Source organism: Ptychodera flava, chromosome 22 (assembly GCF_041260155.1).
Source record: "Ptychodera flava strain L36383 chromosome 22, AS_Pfla_20210202, whole genome shotgun sequence".
NCBI lineage: Eukaryota > Metazoa > Hemichordata > Enteropneusta > Ptychoderidae > Ptychodera > Ptychodera flava.
Window position 1 is genome coordinate 18,767,448 of NC_091949.1, and position 19,682 is coordinate 18,787,129.

Sequence of the window (19,682 nt, forward strand, 5' to 3'; positions counted from 1 at the left end):
TACCAAGCATCAACAATCCAAAGTGGTATATTGCTGGTGCAGTGACTGTCCCTAAAATGTACTAATGGATATACATGTATTCAAAAGTCTATATACAAAGATACGAAGATTCGCAAGAAATTCCCTCATACCTGACACTTTGTCCAAATCAGTCTGGCATTATTACCCAGTGTAAGTGTTACAGTGGAGGACAAAATGTTTCAGATAGCAAAGTTGATATTTCTAAACTCTTAGACTGTATCAATTTAAGCTTGCCTAGTATCCTGTAGCAGTGAGATGCAAGAAAGGCAAGCGTATCACTGTTAGAAAAAAATTCGAAAGTTCTAAGCCATACAGTGTTTGTTATCAGATAATGTCATGTATGTTTGATGTTTTATGACTTGGCAGCAGTGAATACATGGCGGGAGGTCAGGAAGGGTCTCCCCTTCTGATATGGAAACTTTTCAAAATTTTGAAAAATTATGTTAAGTAACATCATTTCGTGATACTTACAAGAATTGTTACACACGAAGTTTTTGTTGAACTCCTGGTTATCATTTTCTGAGTAATCCCCCCTTCCTGTTCATAATATTTTGTGACCTCTCCCATTCTAACAACGGATCTCCCTTCTCCAGCCGCGAGTAATAAAGGCTTCGTGAACAACCTGTATTGGAAGGCTCCCTAAACTGACCTGTATGAGAAGTAGGTTTTAGTTATTTTTGCTATTAAATCACAATCTGATTGCATCATTGCATCGTGTACTTGTGCAGTTTTAGTCAGCAATGAGTGTAGCATTTCTAGGCATATGAGGTAAGTTGTGCTCTTTGCCTCTTAGTAAGTAAAGTAAAGTAAAGTAAGCCTTTATTGAAATCGTATCCCAGTTGGGATCTTGATCATAAAGTACAATAAAGGTTTTGCAAAAAACAACAATGAAAGAGTATAATATATAAATATAAATATCTATATATGAGGTCAACATATTACAAGTTCATAAATAATTTTACTTTGTTTTTTCATTTCGTCTTGTCTGAGTTTAAAACATGTATGTATGTATTTTCCCAATTCACATAGTGATGCTTTATCTGTCCTTGAAAAGATGTTTACAAGGTCTTGTGTGCCTCTGAATGCGTTTTTACAAATGTTTCGTTTACTGAAAAAATCATGTCTAATTTCTGTGTAGCCTTTGCAATGAAAAAGAAAATGTATCTCATCTCCTACTTGTTTTTTTTGGCAAATTGGGCATGCTCTGTCTATGACATCAAGGTTTCTATATCTACCTGTTTCTATGTGTAGTATGTGTGCACTAATGCGTAACTTGCACAGGGCTGATCTGTGATCTGGTTTTTTTATAACATGAAGGTAGCTTTCGAGAGAGAAATCTTTTTTCAACTCTATTTTTATATGTCTATGTGCAAGAAATATGACCTGTTAGACTGAAGAAGTACGTGAGGGATTATTACAGAATTCTCTCAGAGATCCTTAACAATTGTTTGGTAAAAATCGAATTATTGCAGGGATAGTTTCTGTTTAGTATGTGTGCAGTATAGTTTAACCCTTTCACTACCATGGTTTGGTCCAAACCCATTGTTATCAATGGTGATTGTGGACCTGTTCACAGGGAATGGGGTGAACAGGTTAATTATGTGCAGAAGAGCACTGAGTTTATGAAGGCTGAGAGAGAACAAGAGTCTTAAAGAATGCATGCTGTATATCATCCCTGCATCAGTTGCCTCTATTATGCTACCTCAGTGCAAATGTGTTAGGGGAAAGGGGATATGTTTAATTTGCTGTTTATCGAATGTCCTTGTCACTGCAGGTGTTGGGGGAGACATGTCTCCCCCCCCTCATTTGACCTCTGTATGTGTGTATTCAGGGGAGAGGTAAATTTAATTGTTTCTCCCATGATACTCAAGTCACGTAAGATTTAATTGCTTAGCCAGATATGTTATCAGCTTAATATTACATCTCTCCTGGACGAAAGGTTGCTTCTCTGGAGGACGCTGAAGATTCACAAGAAATTCCCTCCGGATTTGTCACTGCAAATGAAATTGGCACCTCACTGAATGATGTCACTTTTTGTCAAACTGCACCAGAATACAGATATCTGATGAGTCAACTCATCGTCTAATGCTTAAAGCATAGCATACGTGTATAATTTATGCTGAGTATGTGATGATCGTCAATGAAGAACATGCATCAGCAATAATGGATTATGAAATCAGTATCTGTGATTCTAGAAATTTGCATTTTCTAATTGATAGTTGACATTAACTCAGGCTGAGTAATCAATAGATCAGTAGACCTAATACAAGGACACATATAAACGAGGTCTTGTCCATCTTTGGCCATTTTACGTACATGAGCAAATTCCCATTCTTGAGCCGAACCAGTGACCTCAAATTTTATCCATGTCTTTCAACAATCTTCTCAGAGCTGTGTGGTGCCCTCTATAGTTGTACTTGGCATAAAGGCATTCCCTCCAAATGAGGTCACGCTTGTCTACATGTACTCCAAATTTTGACAAGTAACTATTCGAGGGAAACTTGGGCCTTTCATTATGCATCTATCAATGTTTTCCACAGGGGAGTGGGTTGGGGGGGAATGGGAAGTTGATTGGAAATCGTATGCTGGGACAGGGGAATTTGATTGCCACCATACACACACACTCTAGAATTTGACCAATGTCAAGTCCTAAATTCTGTATATGTAGCCTGTTTTTCCCCAACCTTTCCATATTTGACATCTTTTTGTAGCCTGTGGATGGGCGATTTGGCATGGCTTGGGAAGAGAAATTATGTCAAATTTCCCTGTTAGGCCCACCCACACTCCCAAAGTGGAAAACGATAGGTCCATTCCACACTGTAGGACACCTGCATTAGACGGTCAACCCTTCCATGTTGCATGCCAGACTGGCACATCTCATGTACACTTTTTCCAAAAATCCAAACAGGAAAGTACAGTTGTAGAAATTTGAAGCATAATTTTATTTACAGTGTACAGCATAGACATTCAACAACTCCTTATAAATCCTTGCAAGAAGAGAGGAAAAAGTCTGCAAACATGTATGAAATTTTGAGAAAAAGTCGATACATTTTACCATTATTTCCCATACGAAGCTGTATATGTACATATATATAGTAAATATATATTCTAATTCTTTTTTCACAACAATATGAACTATTGGAAGTTAATATTTACTAAAAGCATGTGTCTCTTTAGAAGAGCATAACAAATAAGTGCAGATTGCACAGACTTGTGACAACGATTTAATGTTATGAAAATCAAAATTTTCATACATCAAAGTCTCTAGTACTAACATGTATTTTTATTAAGATGAGTTATAAAGTTTGCATAATAAATTCTGCATAAATTTGCATTAATCTACGGATTTCCATTGCTAGGCACTGACAAAATTGCCCCTTATCCTTGAAATCTCTGATGATTTTTTTCTATTTGCGTGTCTGTATGTGTTCGTCAGTGCAAATTCTACATTGCATATTTATTTGTCCACTCTTTGGCCACTGAGTTGTAGCGTTTTCGGTCAGTTTTAAATATGCGAGCAATGTCCGGTACAAGTGGGTCATCTGGATTGGGGTCACTCATCAATGCACAGATAGACAACAGAACTGAAGGAAGAAAAAAATAAATTTATCAAACATGCATTTTCTGCTTGTCCGAGTTTAACCCTTTGAACACCAAAGTCTGTACTCCAGTAAATTTTTCTAAGATTTTTGCCAAAATTTTGAGAAAAAAGTAGCCAATGTCCATTTGGTCCAAAATTATCCCAAAAAATTACAGAAAAATTCATAAAAATTGGTAAAATGTTACACTAAAATTTTGGCGGGAAAAAATTACAGCGCTCAAAGGGTTAATTTTGACCATGTATACTGAAATCAGGTTCTGTTTTAGCAGGATTTATTTGACCAACATGTGAATATGTATTTTCTGACCCTCTGTCATTTGATATCAAGTGAAGTGCAGCTATGACAAGAATCTAATCCAGTCTATCTGCTTCATATGGACCTCTTCCATCAATAATCACCACACTATTTAACCCTTTGAGTGCTGTAATGTTTTCCGCCAAAATTGTAGTTCAAAATTTCAGCAATTTTTATGTAGTTTTTTGTAATATTTTGACAGTTTTGCTCTGAATGGATATCACTTATTATTGGCTACAGTGTTTGATCAAAACTCTGGAAAAAATCTGAAAAAAAATTGTCTGGGTTACAATTTGTGAAGGTGACAAAAATTCGGTAAGGAAAGATTCATCAGATCTTGTTCACTATTTCTCAGAATGGAAATACAAGCATCCAAGACTTATTTATGTATTTTATTTGCTTGTTTATCCATTTATCATTTGTTTGTTAACTTATTTCTATGAAGATTCAATTATTTTCCACTTTTTCGCTACACTTAAACAGTATATTACAAAAGAAGTAATTCTGAAAGTCAAAATTCTTTCTCCTACTGTCTACAAAGATCTGTGTCATATCTCTCACTACCCACCAAAGCCTTAGGGATAGATCACTGGATCTTGGGAGAGGGGGCAGGACACAGACATACCATTTTTTTACACATTTGAAAGTTTGACCAGTTATTTTTTACAGAATTTGCATAGCATGCGTGCAATTTTTTTCCCAGTGACGCTTTTTTCCTACCAATCATCATGTAAATATTTTCTGAAAAAAACCGCATGCTAGCAATTTTGGAACTGCACAGTATTTTTTAAATTTGGCTATCTCTTTCAAAGATCTACTCATCAACCAGGGGAAGGGCCATCTTTCTGTTTTTATCTTCACTGTAAGCAGAATGTCAACAGTTAACCAATAAACTTTGAACTCTGAACCCCAGGTAACCTATGACATCATGTGGAGCCCAGGCTTCATCCAGGGAAACAAGGTATACTTAGGGGGCCTCCCATGGCCCTGAGAAGAAACTGGACCCCTTAGAATTATGTAGATTTGCAAAATTGATCATTTGAGTCCAGTGCTGTTCACTTTTGAAAACAACATGCAAAGGGTAAAACAGTATTGTGAAATTCAATCTCACTTTCAGCTGACAAAAAACATGGTCAGGACAGATTACAGATCACTTTTCACCAAGGCAGTTCTAATCAACCTTACCTTTAGATATTGTCAGTGCTGGCGACCACTGTGACCGCAAAATATCCAAACAGATACTACCATTACTGTTAATATTTGGGTGATAAATCCGAGTTGTGAAGGCAAGCTGAGAAAAACAGGGAAAATGTTTCGATTGATGACATTGACCCTTTCACCGCTATGGTTTTGCCCAAACCCATTGTTATCTATGGTGATAGTGGACATGTGTACTGGGAATTAGAGTGAACAAGTTAACAAAATAATGATATATGTTTCTCAAAATAACTGCAGTTTTGCACACCACTGCAAGGATTGCACCGGATCAGGAGTGTTCTATGAATAAATAGACTAAGTTGTATACATGACAGTTGTCAGTAAGTAATGTAATGACAGTTGTGCTCACAGCTCCATCAGCAGTCTCTTTTTATGTATTTTCCAACATTTTCGTCCTGTTTGTAAAATACACTTTCTCACATTACTACACTACACTACTGTTCAAATACCAAGCGTTCAACTCGACAGTGAATGTCTGTATTGTCCACTAGCTGTTATTGTTATTGTTGTTAATTGAATTCTAGTCTGGACAAGAATTAATTTGTTTTTAATAGCAATATTACGTATTGTACACTGAGTTGCCAATGCTATGATATAATAGTTCTATTCTGGAATAAGGGTGTGCTTTGTTCTACAGACCTTAGTGCATCTCTGCGATCATGTGATGTCGGTACAAACAAATCCACATGTATAAACACATACAGAAATACAATACTTCTTTGCATGTTTGTGAATGTGATTTTGTTTATACTCTGGTCCATTCAAATTCTGGATTTGACCCATTGTACTTAATGGAAACAAATATTTTATAAACTTAGGTTTAAAAGAAGTAAAAATTTTACAAATTTTAATTGAAATTTTCAAAATAATATATTGTAAAAAGTCACACTTATTGTCCTTTTAGTTATTGTAAATAGTTTCTCTGTCATTCGTTAATTCATTCAGATAGTTCAAATTTATACATTACATGCACGATGCCTTACCTTTGGTGGTTTAAATGGATAATCTGTTGGAAAATGCACTGATAGAAAAAACACTCCACCCGTGTATGGACTGTCAGGCTGGAATAAGACAAGGATATGAAAGTGGTCAAATATACAAGCTTTCCTGTGCTACATATTGAATAAAAATTTCTTGCTCATAAGTTTTGAAAACTAAAATTTCAGACGGGTACAAAATCCATAAAAGGCATGAAATCATGAGAACAATTTATAAACCAAAATGCTTGTGCATACTCAGTATTGCTCATATTTACAATTATCTTTTGTAGCAAATATTTCAACTCTCACAATGATGTATAGCAAGTCATTGACAAATGATTGCCAAGTACATGTGGGAGGTCCTTAGAAAGTTAATATGATCAAGGTTTTAAGCTTTTCTGAGGTATCCAAAAGTCACATCTCCATGTAGGAAGTTTTTTACATCTTTATAAACCTCCCTTCAGAGATATTCAACACATACAAGTGGACTTCGCACTCACACCTACAGGCTAGGGTAAGGATCTGATAACTTATGTAAATTGGTACTCAAAAGATGTTACATTGTTGCAAATTCAAATATGCAAATTACACTTCTCACACCCCTGACCTGCAGCACTAAACATGACGCCCAATCTTTTCAGTTTTGTACGTCCATAAGATACAGAAAGTGAATTAATGTTCCTTGATGGTAATAGGGCCGTTCACAGTTTACGTCACTGTTCTCTCATTAATATGCAAAAATAAATATTTGTCCGCATTTTTAGATTACGCTTTTGAAAATTACGCATGCAAGAACGACGATAATACATCTCAGTGGGCGACTGCTAGTGTAACAGTGAATACTAAAAAACATATTCACGACTCAGAGTACAAGCTGCAAAAACAGCCACGCATGCAACATTGATAAAATTTGTCCGCATTTCAAGCTGCGTGTCCGATGTCGCGCGCGTACAGCTATATTTAGTAACAAACCTGTAACCGTGAACAGCGCTATTTATCTCAATGATAGGGATGGCAACAACATTAGTACAATCAGATACAGCCGTTAGAAAATAACTATTTCAAATATACTTTTAAATAAAACTATACTACATTAATACACAAAATACATTTTAAACTACATTGTATACTTTTGAAATTACAAAAAATTCAATGACCTAATAGCAGTATTTTTCTTATAAAAATTATTCTCAATTCATTTGAAGAAAAGGTCAAATCAACCCTGGGTCAAATGATAATGTGACAGCAAAAGGAATATTTGTGTACAAGTTTCATGTTTTGTGATGAGTTACTGTCATTGCTCATATAAAAGGTTTCCAAAACATAGGACAACAATCTGAAGAGATGCAGAAAATTTAGTTGTCAGGCGACAAAAATGATGTTTTACAAGTGGTGTGCTAGCACATTAAATTTGTGCAAAATTTCCCTGATTTTCATCTAACTAGTTATTTTCATGGCCGGTGAATTTTAGCTGACAGCCAGTTGTTTTTGCCATCTGCCGGCTGTTTTATACATCCCCTGATCCGTTCTGCCTACATAAGTATTTCTAGCTGAGGGTTCACCAAGTAAAATCACTGAATAAAATGAATCATAGTTACAAAGCATGTTCCAAAAAATTCCAGTCATTAATGAGCATTGATTCTTGTTCTAATTACAATTATTTCAGGACTTCGGGTTTTCTCTTTTCATTATTGTGAACTGGCCCATCATGACTAATGCTCAAAGTTGTCAACATGCCACCCATCTTCCCAGTTGCTAGGGCAACAATGGAACAAACAAATTGATGAATATGGTGGTTGCATGACTAAGCTTAGAAAATTACTACACTCGCTGAATTCAAAAGTGCCGCAATGTCTAAAATAAGAACATTAACATAGGTGAGGATATGTTTAAAGAAAGATAAAATGAAGGCAATCTTAATGCCAACATCAGGTCTAAAAATAAACTACTTAAAGCTGAATGAACTTGCAATGCTTAAAAATAACTCAAGGTTACTGGATAGAGTGAAATTGACAACACTACTTACTGGTCCTAATATGGTCGCTTGCCAATGAAATACTGAAAGAAGACAAGTTTGTGAAAATAGAGTTAAATAGGGTCAGCAGGATGGTGTTGTATTGGAGAAAAGCAATGACCAAAGTCAAAATCTGTGAAATAGGTAATTTTCAGTCAATCCACTTGGAGATGTAAATTATTATGGTATGACCACATCATATCGGCAACAGAATAACTTGACAGGGGTGAAAACAAGCACTTTTACCCTTTCGTCTCCAGATTTGGGTACATGTCCATTGCTTGCAATAGGTTGGAAGGATCTATTTATGAGAGAATGGGTGTGCTGGGGTTAATTAAAGTACAATATTTGTAAAATAAATAATGTTTATATTTTAATAAATTACCATGTCTCATTCTGTTAAAGTGAAATTGGAGGTAATGTTTGATTACATCATAGCTGTTACATACTGTAAACAATGAAAACAGCAGAGCTTGTCTCTGTATTTGAGATGTCGCTAAGGGGTCTGAAGATTCAGTCTGAAAATAGACATGAGCATATTTGAACAGTAAGGGCTGTTGTCAATGAATGGTCTTTGCTTTTAGAAATTGGTTAGGTGGTACAACATTGAAATGTTTACGGCAGGATTTGATCCCTGAGACAGCGAAAGTTCCAAGGTGTGCATACTTACAGTCATCTCCTACTGGCCCTGCTGAACACTGAGCTGGAGGGTCGCGACCTAGGTCTTGTAATTCCTAAAGCCGGGGTAAAAAAGAAATGGAACGAATGTATTAGTCTCAGCATGGACCCTATATTTTCATAATGGAAATTACACATAAAAATTGTCTCAAATTGCAACAGATTTGAATGACAGATGAATTTCAAAGAATTCTGACAACTCTGCTTCTCAACATATCTGTTGATTTTCTAGATGTTGTTTTTCTTGCATTGTTATATGTTTACGTTCTGTATTATTCTGTCTCTGCAGTGTTGTTTTTCTCTTTATTCAGTTTGTATTTTCTTTTCCTTTTTGTTAACAAGCATGATTGAACCTAGGTCCCCTGTGGGGCATTATGGGATTATATTGAAGGGAGTGACCATTAGGTCACGAAATGGGTGGTCAAAAATGGAAGAACTCTACAGAACTAGAGTTGCAAAAAAAATCCCAACCTTGCCGGTTTGCAAAAAAATATTCATATGACCTTAAGCTGAGAGGAAAAGTGTGCAATTTTCTCTAGGAAAAGTATTCAAACTATGGCAATACCAAAATATGTGATATTGTGGAACTTGGAATAAATTTCTCTCATTTTTGTGTACCCCTCCTAACGTCTAATGGTCCATCCCTAATATCCTCAGATTTCAACTATGTCAATATCAAAAATGTCATATTGTGCAATTTGGAATAAAGTATTTTAGATAAATTAATGATAGATGAATGAAGTTGCAAACAAATAAACAAATCATATAAATAATACGTCATATCTCTAAAGTGACCTATGGAACTCAAGTGACCCTGAAATACAACAGTTTCAGACATGAACTTTTGAAGAAATGCCCAATGCTTCACAACACAGTACGACTACTGAGTCGTCGAGCGTTGACCTGCATTCAAGTCTATCCGTACCATGTATTCTATATTAAACTTTGATGAGTAGATCCAAATTTTTGAACGACACTGATCAGCATTTAAACCATAAAGAGGCGTTCTCCCACTGTGCCCTGTCCCAGCCTTCTCTCAATCTGTCAGTCCCACTTTGGTTAATATAGACATTGTCTGCTCTGGCGTCTTTGTCTAGTGGCGTACATATAAGTAAAAACGTACCACAGATCGTAGGTTCATTGGATAATCTACAGGTACCTTGGATCATCGAATCTAACGTAGGTTTCATTGTGTGATTCGATACTGTGAACAATACAAGAATCATGGCAACTACATTTGTATGTGGCGACACTACATTACAAAGGCCGGACATGGACGGTGGGAGCCCCGATTAACCGGAGAAACGGGGATTAAGAAGTTTTAAACATTTGAAAGATTTATCTTTTCATCAAACAGCACGACTTCTTCCAAATGTGATTTTGCAAGACCTACTGATGTGGTCAGGCAGGAGGTAAATGACTCTGAACTGCGAATACGGAAGTAGTCAAGATAATGTGCGACATCGCGACAGTGTGTTCAGCATACAGCGTTCGTGGCAATCACGACAGCGCCACCAACATATAAGTGATCGACACACACATCGATCAGCGCGGCTGCATGATACACACAAAATTAGTGTGACTGGTCAGACGAAAAACCGTACTTTGCTACCCCTTCCGGTTATTCAGGATTCATAAATCAAACTTACCTTTTTTATACGTTTTAACGCCATGTTATGCGAGAGCTGTTCGTGTTGTCAGATGTGATGGCTGCCGTCTGGTACACAGTATCAACTCAAAATACTTATGATGTCATCGAAATTAATTATTCATGAGATGTTAATTATTCATGAACTACATTTCTGCTGTTTCATTCTATCTGTACACTAGTACGATGGGAGTATACTAGTATCATGGCAGCAGGTTTCTTGTACAGTACGGGGTGGGCATTGAGGGTTTTTATTGTAATATATTGTAATGATCTACATTTGCCTCCGCATACATCATGGTCAATCTACCCTAGGCATACACGAGCAGCAATAATTCCATTTCTACAACTAAAAAATTTAAAACTTTTCCAGATCAAGCCACCTGTGTGATAATACTGTTTAGGCCAAAGTAATTAAATTCTTTGTTTTGCGTCCACTTTAAATAGGAAAAGGTACGCGTCTAAGCGGCTGAAAAACACACAAGAAAATAAACACAATGTAATTTGATTGCAGCAAATACAAAATTGTAACAAAATTTCAGTTCAGAAAAGCAAAGCGGTTATGTCCTAAAATTTCCTATTCAAATACACTGTGTGTGTTTTTCATTAAAACCTTCAAAACCTAGGCGGGTGGGGACGCAAAACAAAGAATTTAATTACTTTGGCCTTATGGCCACTGTAGTATAGTACTCATAGAATATAGCTTCGGTCTCTGTAGTGAAAGATGGCAATCTGAAACAGTTTTAAAATACAGTTTGTAATTTCCTTGGTACAGGTGCTCTGTATAAGTTTTCTTCCTGTGGTCTACACAAGATATTTGTGAAAAAATGTATTTAATCACAGTCTCTCCAAGAACGATGTATAAAATTGTTTTGCACACAAACACACACTGGCTGCACACTGTATGAAACAAAACTACCACATCCTAGTGGCACAGCTCTTACAGCCAGTGGTGGAGAGATTGCTTTTGGCCCAAAATGTCGATCAGAATCCTTTGACAAGATTTACCGGTCTATCAGTTGTGTGGAGTTGAACTATTCTCTATTGTTCACTGGTATGTACTTGCATGAATTATTAATCATTTAAGCCCTTCCAGTTTGTTTTACATGTGGATGGTGAAAAACAACATTGAATACCAAGTAATAGTTTCAAATCAAAGCAGGTGGGAAAATGGTTGTAAAAGAAACATGTTATTTATGACAGGTAGCGTGAGTACGTATCGCGGTATTGGATCATAGATATATCATACCTGATACAAACATTAAACAATTCAAACTACCAGAGTTGTATTAATTTCTTGAATTTAACTTGACACTTCATATTATGTAAGAGCCTGAGAGAGAGAGAGAGAGAGAGAGAGAGAGAGAGAGAGAGAGAGAGGGAGAGAGAGAGAGAGAGAGTCAGAGAGAGCCAGACAGACTACTCACAAGCAAAACAAATTTGAAACATATATTTTATATTATTTATTTCTGTTGAAACAAAAACGAACAGTCTTAAAGCTCTCTATATAAGCTGTACAAAACGGTGATCCAAATCTCCTTACAAAAAACTTGACAAAAATCACCAATGATAAATAGTGAAAAAAGCATGCTGCATTTTGTTGGGTTTTTGCAGTGTAAATAACATCCCCATTTATGGCAAAAACAGAAAGAAATCCTGCGGCTTAAATTCATGGAAATTATAAAGTCATGAATAAAAAGTTAGGCCATGGTAACAGTTGCCATGGAAATGCCAAATGTCTAGGAATTCAAATGGGAATTAGGTCTGCACAAACAAAACAAGAAGAAGCGATATCCTTCAATAATATCATCATTTTTGTACATTTTGTTCACTTGGTCACAAACTTTCTGATACATTTTTGCCAATGTATTAACTGGTGACCAGGGCAAAGAATTGGAATAAACATTCTCCTCAGCCTACACATTTCTGTTAAGAACTTAAAGAAAAGACTCTTATAATAAAACACAAAATTTCTTTTCCTCTGGATGCAACACATTTTTGAAAACTGGCATGCAAATACAGCCACCAGAATAAGTCAGAATTCTAGTGTGCTGTGATTAGAGAAAGCCGCCAAATGCTTGAAATGGAACAACCAAGTTTTGCATATTCAATGATATAGCATCTTAACCCTTTCACCCCCAGTTCCCTGTATACAGGTCCAAGATCACCATTGATAACAATGGGTTTGGGTGGAACCATGGTAGTGAAAAGGAACTCTGGTTGGTTTAACAAACTCAAGTTAAGTTTGTCCCTTGTGATGAGAATACTATAAATAGTACATGAACTCACACCACGAGTACATTGGACTAGTTTTCAATTTGAATATGTCATGTATTCATCAGGCTAAATCCTTCTGTGCCATGTGAAATTGCATTGTTCACAACTCTTCCTTGGCAACGGATTGTGGTTGGTTCTATATTGAACATTCAAAATTTATTTCTTTTGTTGATGTCATCCCTTGTATATATTCAACAGTATGGTGTGAAGTGTGACTGTGACAACATAGGGTTTGTGAGGCAAAGCATAGAAAATAGAAGGAGGTCCCCCTTCTACTGTCTATAGAAAAACAGGGCAGGAGGCCAATGGTGCATTGGAGAAAACATTTAACAAACAAAGTAAAACAGATGATGATTCAACAAATTACAAAATAACACTTCAATTCTTGGTATCTTAAATACAGTTTTGCCACAAGTGAGTCATGAAAGTCTCAGGCAGTCGACCAAATATTCAATATGGCAGATTTCTACAGGTTAAACACATAAGATTACACAGTAGCAAAAGTAAAGTTTTGGCTTATACAGGAATTTTATAATGCCACAAATGCCTAAAAGATGCATAATTTTAGCTAGTTTCATGAACAAACAAAACTGTTTTGCCATGACAGTGATTACATTTGTTTTAAAAGTATTTATAAGTTCACTATCTCAAACTCTTGCTGTGGTGAGAACTCGATTTTTCACTCAAAATGCATTTTAATATCATGTAGTTTGCCCCTTTAGCATAAGACAAAAGCTATTTATGGTAGCGACAATTGCCTTTTATTATTTGCGTATGTTTATATGTAAACCTGCCACTAGGATGGTTAAATCGCTGAAAGCCTCCATGAAACATCACAACAAACTTTCTGTTTACATCAGCAAAGCTATCAAAGTCTAATTTCATTTTACCATTTATTTGAAAAAAAATTTCCAAATTCTTTGCCATCTGACAGCACACAATGCTATTACACAACGATCCATCATGACATCAGAGTATATACATGAGGCGATGGATGAGTATGACAGAGGGTAACTTCAGCTCAAATTAATATTTACACAATACACCTTGTATCCTTGAAGACAAATCCTGAGAAGGGGATCGTAAAGTTGTATGTTATTGGTCACATTCAGTTGATGGGAAACACAATACTGACAACTGATTGGCTGAATTTCAAATTTACATTTTTTTTGAGAGAAAGAAACATCTGTATTGCTACACTGAAGTAGTTTAACAATTATAACTACATCTGAAAAAATCTGAAGGTTATCTGAACCAGAGTGTGCAACTTGAGCACTGGTATTTCATAGAGTTAGCAAAATACATATAGCAAGTGGACGCAATTTAACAGACACTCAATAAATAATAATATGTAATTCCATTCGAATGTACATCTTATACATATATTTGTGCGCACACCTTGGAAAAGAGCATCTTATTTCAGCTCCAGAATGTAACGATTGTCTTTGCACAGATGGGCATTGACATAAGTAAAATATTAAAGACAGATTTCACATTTGCATATATTTTGATTTGCACAGCATCAGATTGACCTTTCCACCCCTTGCTTCCTTGAGGATGCAACAGGGTTAACCAAATGAAGGGGATGAAAGGGTTTGAGACAAGGAATCTTTACTTTTTTAGATGTCATTGTTTCAGTAGTACAAGCTGTGTGAGGGCAAACTAAGGTAACACACTGCTTTCTATTAAAGGTATTTGGTCACCTGTTTTTTAATAGCCAATCACAGATTTTATTCGGGTGGCCACTTTTTAAAAAGGGCGCCTCCACACAACCAACCATGGCATAGTTAGCAGCATCGTCTGCAGGTGTTACGGGGTAGTAAGCTAAGCCCCGCCCTTTACCATATATGGAATATGCAAATTTACGGTGACCGTGTACCTTTAATTTACATTGAAAAATATCAAAAACTTAGAGCCAGAAGAGTGCTAAGTATAAAGATTGGGGTATATTTCTTAAACAAAATTCCTTACTAGCATATGACCATAGGATATTTACCTATATTTTTTATTGAAGTTTTATAAGGACCGTGCTCCACATTTTGATCTCTCTCTCACATACACAGACACACCTGTACCACAAATGCAGGTTGAAGAATAATAGACATGTTAAATTGCCTATAACACAGCTATGATGTACTGGAACTCATCTCAGATAATCACTGGACCAAAATTAACACAAGAGGGCGCTGTTCAAACATCAAATATACCACTAGCACAAAACCAACAATATTCCTTTGTGAAAACTAAACCTTCATGTCTAGCAGTTACCCAAATTATTGTTTACAAGCTTGAACAGAGTGGAACTACAAATTCCAAAGCATTTCTCAGAAATACTGTCTCGCTGACAACCTATTTACATTCTCCCTTAATATATTATCAGATCATGCAACTGCTTACCTACAGCAATTGTCATGCAATTTTTATGTAGTCTCTTATTTCTAGCACACAGCACGATCGCAACACAGCACAGGGCCTTTACGATCAACACTTCAAGTACATTTCTATCTTTAAACATTTGGACATGCATGTAAAATAAATTCTGAACCTTCTAAAAGAGGTCTCACGGTAAAAATTTTGTCTATACATTGAAGTTTACAGATCTAAACTCCCGATAAACTTGAAATCTGTTCGTACAACACAGGTTTACTCTGAATCTGGTCAAAAGAATGAAAAACAACTATGTTCAGTTCTTTGAGATACATATGTGTATGGAAAAGAGATACTCAGATGACATTGAAGACTCAACACGTAAACCCCTATGATTTCTAATGGTACATTCCACTTAAGCAATTATCAATAGCACAGGTGGTTATTACATTTTGGAAATGGGTATCAAAGTCGTCAATTCTAGATCTGAAACCTACTATTGGTGTATAACAAAAGCAGTGAACAGACCTAGCGGCCGATATAGCTCCGCTGTGTTTATGTAGAGAATAACTATTTTTGACACGTTGATGAAGAAGGTGGAAATCTTTGATAGCTCAATGCAGTGGCCAGAAAAAAGTGGCTAAAATAGCTGCAAAAATACACAATTGAAGATTTCATCATACTTTGAATATATCACATCGGATCATCCCTAAGAACATGTCAACCAAAGCTATCTGATGAGTAGTTTTTTGAGAATAAAATTTTCTGACAAAAATGGCAACAATTGCCCCCCAAAATAAAAATTGCAGATTTCATCATCATTTCAATAAATATCATTTAGTTAATCTATAGAAACCTGTATACCAAATTTCAAAGCTATCAGATGAGTAGTTTTGGAAATACACATTTTTTGACCAAAAATGGCAAAAATTGCCCCAAAATTACAAAATTGCAGATTTCATCATAATTTCAATAAATATCATTAAAGTGATCAGTAGGAACTTGTATACCAAATTGCAAAGCTATCAGATGAGTAGTTTTGGAAATACACATTTTTTGACCATAAACGAAAAAAAATTGCCCCAAAAGTGCAAAATTGCAGATTTCATCATCATTTCAATAAATATCATTTAGTTAATCTATAGAAACCTGTATACCAAATTTCAAAGCTATCAGATGTGTAGTTTTGGAAATACACATTTTTTGACCAAAAATGGCAAAAATTGCCCCAAAATTACAAAATTGCAGATTTCATCATAATTTCAATAAATATCATTAAAGTGATCTGTAGGAACTTGTATACCAAATTGCAAAGCTATCAGATGACTAGTTTTGGAAATACACATTTTTTGACCAAAAACGAAAAAAAATTGCCCCAAAAGTGCAAGATTGCAGATTTCATCATAATTTCCATAAATATCATTTTGTTCATCTGTAGGAACCTGTATACTAAATTTCAAAGCTATCAAATGAGTAGTTTTGGAAAGACACATTTTTTAACCAAAATGGCAAAATTGCCCCAAAAATACAAAATTACAGATTTCACCATAATTTCAATATATATTACTTAGCTCATCTGTAGAAACCTGTATACCAAATTTCAAAACTATCAGACCAGCACCTTTTGAGAAATACATTTTTTGACCAAAATGGCAAAATTGCCTTAAAAATGCCAATTTGCATATTTCTGCACAATTTGAACAAATCTGAAATAGATCATCCCTAAGGACATATGTACTAAATATCAAAGCTATCTGACTGGTAGTTTTGAAGAAGAAGATTTTAAAGATTTTTTTACCAAAAATGACAAAAATTGCCTTAAAAATACAAATATGCAAATTTCACCAAGATTTGAACAAATCTAACTGAAGTCACCCTAAGTAACCTGCATATCAAATTTCAAAGCAATAAAACATGCAGTTTCAGGGAAAATTGTTTCACCAAAAATAGCAAAAAATGCCCCAAATATACAGATATGAAAATTTCATCACAATTTAAAGAAACCTTAAGTGAGGTCACCCAAAGTGAACTGCATATCAAATTTCCAAGCAATCGGACTTGCAGTTTCAGAGGAGAAGGCAATTGTTGACGGACGACGACGGACGACGACGGACGACGACGACGACGACGGACGACGACGGACGACGAGGGACAACGACGGAAAATCAACCTATTTGATAAGCTCCGCGTCGCTGACAGCGGAGCTAAAAAGCAGTGAACAGACACAGTCAGCACATTGTTCAAGAAGTTACCATGGTAGCGACCCTCTATGTGAATATATACAATTTAGAACTCGCTAACAATAACTGGCAGTATATACACAAGGTGATCGATACAAAAAATATACGTCTCATTCCACTGAAGAGTTGAAATACTTGAGGGAGGTTTATTTATTACTTGGACAGTTGCTATGGTAAATCAATCACTCCTGGACCACAAATCCTCGCCACTAAAAAACACTGCCCTGATAATACCTTTTCTTTTTACACGTTGAAATTCTTGGATTAGAATAAAGGGGACTCTTCATAAATGCCATGTCTATACATTTTTATTTCAAAAACTCTTTATTTTACATTTTTCTTCTTCCTATTGGGTTCACTATGGTTGTTTTGCAACAAAAACACCAAAGATCAAAATGATTATTCCAAGTCAACTTTTAGTTTCAAGGATTTATAGCTGAGGGTGCTATGGACAGCAAGGTACAAGGGGCAGTTCAGAAGTTAAAAAAGTTTACTCTGTGAAATGATGCTGCCCGACAGTCAATTTTCCCCTTTCTACCCTAATTTTGGTTCAACCTTGTCATTTCTATAGAGTGGTTAAACCTGCATGCACAGAATTATGGATGGTGAGGTCTAGACACTAGTATTGATTCCAACTAGCCGGCAAAATATCACACTATATGTGTATTTTTCACCCCAGCTTAGTTGTCTCATGGCACTGTTTTAAACAATGGACAGAGCAAGGAAGTTAGGGATATATACACACTTATTCTTATTGCAATGTTTTACTGCAAACTTTGAACAGCAATGTCCCTTCGCCCAATAAAAATACTGTATCAATAAATTTCCATCCGGAACTCAGTCAGACTGAATGATGACAGTTACCGATTCACAAGTACTGTATTTATATACGTGTGTGTGTTACCTTTCTTTTGCTCTACAGTAACATTTCTGATATACATGTATATATTAAATTTCTTTTGTTTTATACGACATATATTTATCATTGATGTCCCTGTATATTTTTGTTCTGATATTTAAAGGGAACAACAGTTACTGTAATATTTACGGGTATATCCTCACTATTAAAAACATGTTTGTACATGTGCAAGTGTTGGGAAGTTGCGTTTTGCACTACTTTGTTTTGTGTTTTATTTAATTGCTGGTGGAAATCTCAGTGACAGACTGTGCATCTATGGTCCTTCAGTTTGCAAGTATGTCTGTTTGTATCGTGTTCCCTGTTGGTGTGGATATATTTGTCAGGCTTCACTGGACTAAAACATCTGCATAGACCCTCTATAAAACAGCCTCCTCTCTGAGGTGGTGAGCGTCCACCTGTAAATGCTTTAGTTTGGTAGCAGTACCTGTGTGCAATGGTCAACAATGCTGACATCATGAAAAGAAATTTTGTAGCGATGGCAAAAGATCAGTTTCATTTAGACTGGTTTCATACTCTCTACATGAATATTGGTAAAAAATAAAAATTTTGATTTTTAGCAGACTTATGGTATTTAGGTTTGGCAATAAACTGGTCTTTTATCATATTCATTATTTCATAAATCACTTACCTAAAAAGTAATGCCTTACAATTCCCTTTACAGAAAGCCCTGCTTTACATTGTTGGTCACTGTTGACCACTATACAAAGGTTTTACAGAATTATTTCTATGCATTGTTTCCCCATGGAAAGGGGCATATCAGTGTAAACCTCACATTCTCTGCATTTTCAACAAAAAAATCTTCACTGGAATCCCTTGGTAGAAACCCTGACCGTAAAACGTCACACTGTGGTGTCATCCAGGCGGTGTGTCATTGACTGGCAAGATTGGCATGGGTCATCTTCCTCAGCCTCCATGTCTAGTCAGGAGGGCTTGTCGATGACTGCAACTCCGGAATAGCTTCTTCCCGTGGTCATACAGGATTGCAGCAGTATCCATGTATCTGTGCGTGGGTTGTAACACTCCACCGAAGCTAGGTTAGATGATCCGTCATCTCCGCCTACTACGTACAACAAGCCGTTCACTGTACATACTCCTGCAATGTATTTACACATATTCAGAATTTTGAAATGCGCATTGTCCTTACATTTTCCCTTACAAAGGTAAAACTCAAAATGCACATTGTGGGATTAAATTATTCCAATTTGAAAATCAACTACATTTAAAATTCCAAATGGCCATTATTCCCTGTGGTAACTTTTTTGGGGGAAATTAAATATTTTTACAAATACATGAGCAAGAAACTTCACTTCACAAGATTGGGGCAGACACTGCATACATTAAATCTTTAAGCAAAAGCTTGGCCATTTATGACATTCTGATGCACATTTTCATACATGAAAACTACAAATTCAATGTTAGATACA

At 35.9% G+C, this 19,682-nt stretch overlaps 2 protein-coding genes across 4 annotated transcripts in view; both read right to left on the reverse strand.

Moving 5' to 3' along the window:
- Positions 1-2,939: 2,939 nt before the first annotated feature.
- On the reverse strand, positions 2,940-10,577 carry LOC139122878 (ubiquitin-conjugating enzyme E2 2-like). Its single transcript, XM_070688702.1, has 6 exons — positions 10,457-10,577; positions 8,800-8,863; positions 8,142-8,173; positions 6,119-6,196; positions 5,103-5,208; positions 2,940-3,605 (listed from the first exon to the last, which is right to left on the reverse strand). Exons 1-6 carry the CDS (start codon positions 10,478-10,480, stop codon positions 3,466-3,468), a joined length of 444 nt encoding a protein of 147 aa, XP_070544803.1. The 5' UTR covers positions 10,481-10,577; the 3' UTR covers positions 2,940-3,465.
- Positions 10,578-11,894: 1,317 nt separating this feature from the next.
- Positions 11,895-19,682, reverse strand: part of LOC139122879 (kelch-like protein 2) — a 38,296-nt gene continuing 30,508 nt past the window's right edge. For all 3 annotated transcript variants that reach the window (XM_070688705.1, XM_070688703.1, XM_070688704.1), the window contains exons 12-13: positions 17,324-19,351; positions 11,895-15,627 (exon numbers count right to left, since the gene is read on the reverse strand). In XM_070688705.1, coding sequence (XP_070544806.1) covers positions 19,179-19,351 — 173 coding nt within the window. In that variant the 3' untranslated portion in view covers positions 11,895-15,627; positions 17,324-19,178. The remainder of the gene's footprint in view (positions 15,628-17,323; positions 19,352-19,682) is intronic.

Bases quoted from the DNA above. Each gene is read 5' to 3' on its own strand.
- LOC139122878 (XM_070688702.1), bottom strand. From the start codon at position 10,480: ATGGCGTTAAAACGTATAAAAAAG. The intron at 8,864-10,456 runs GTAAGTTTGATT...CCCCGGCTTTAG, and splicing joins CGTTAAAACGTATAAAAAAG to GAATTACAAGACCTAGGTCG. The intron at 8,174-8,799 runs GTAAGTATGCAC...GTCTTCTTTCAG, and splicing joins AGGGCCAGTAGGAGATGACT to TATTTCATTGGCAAGCGACC.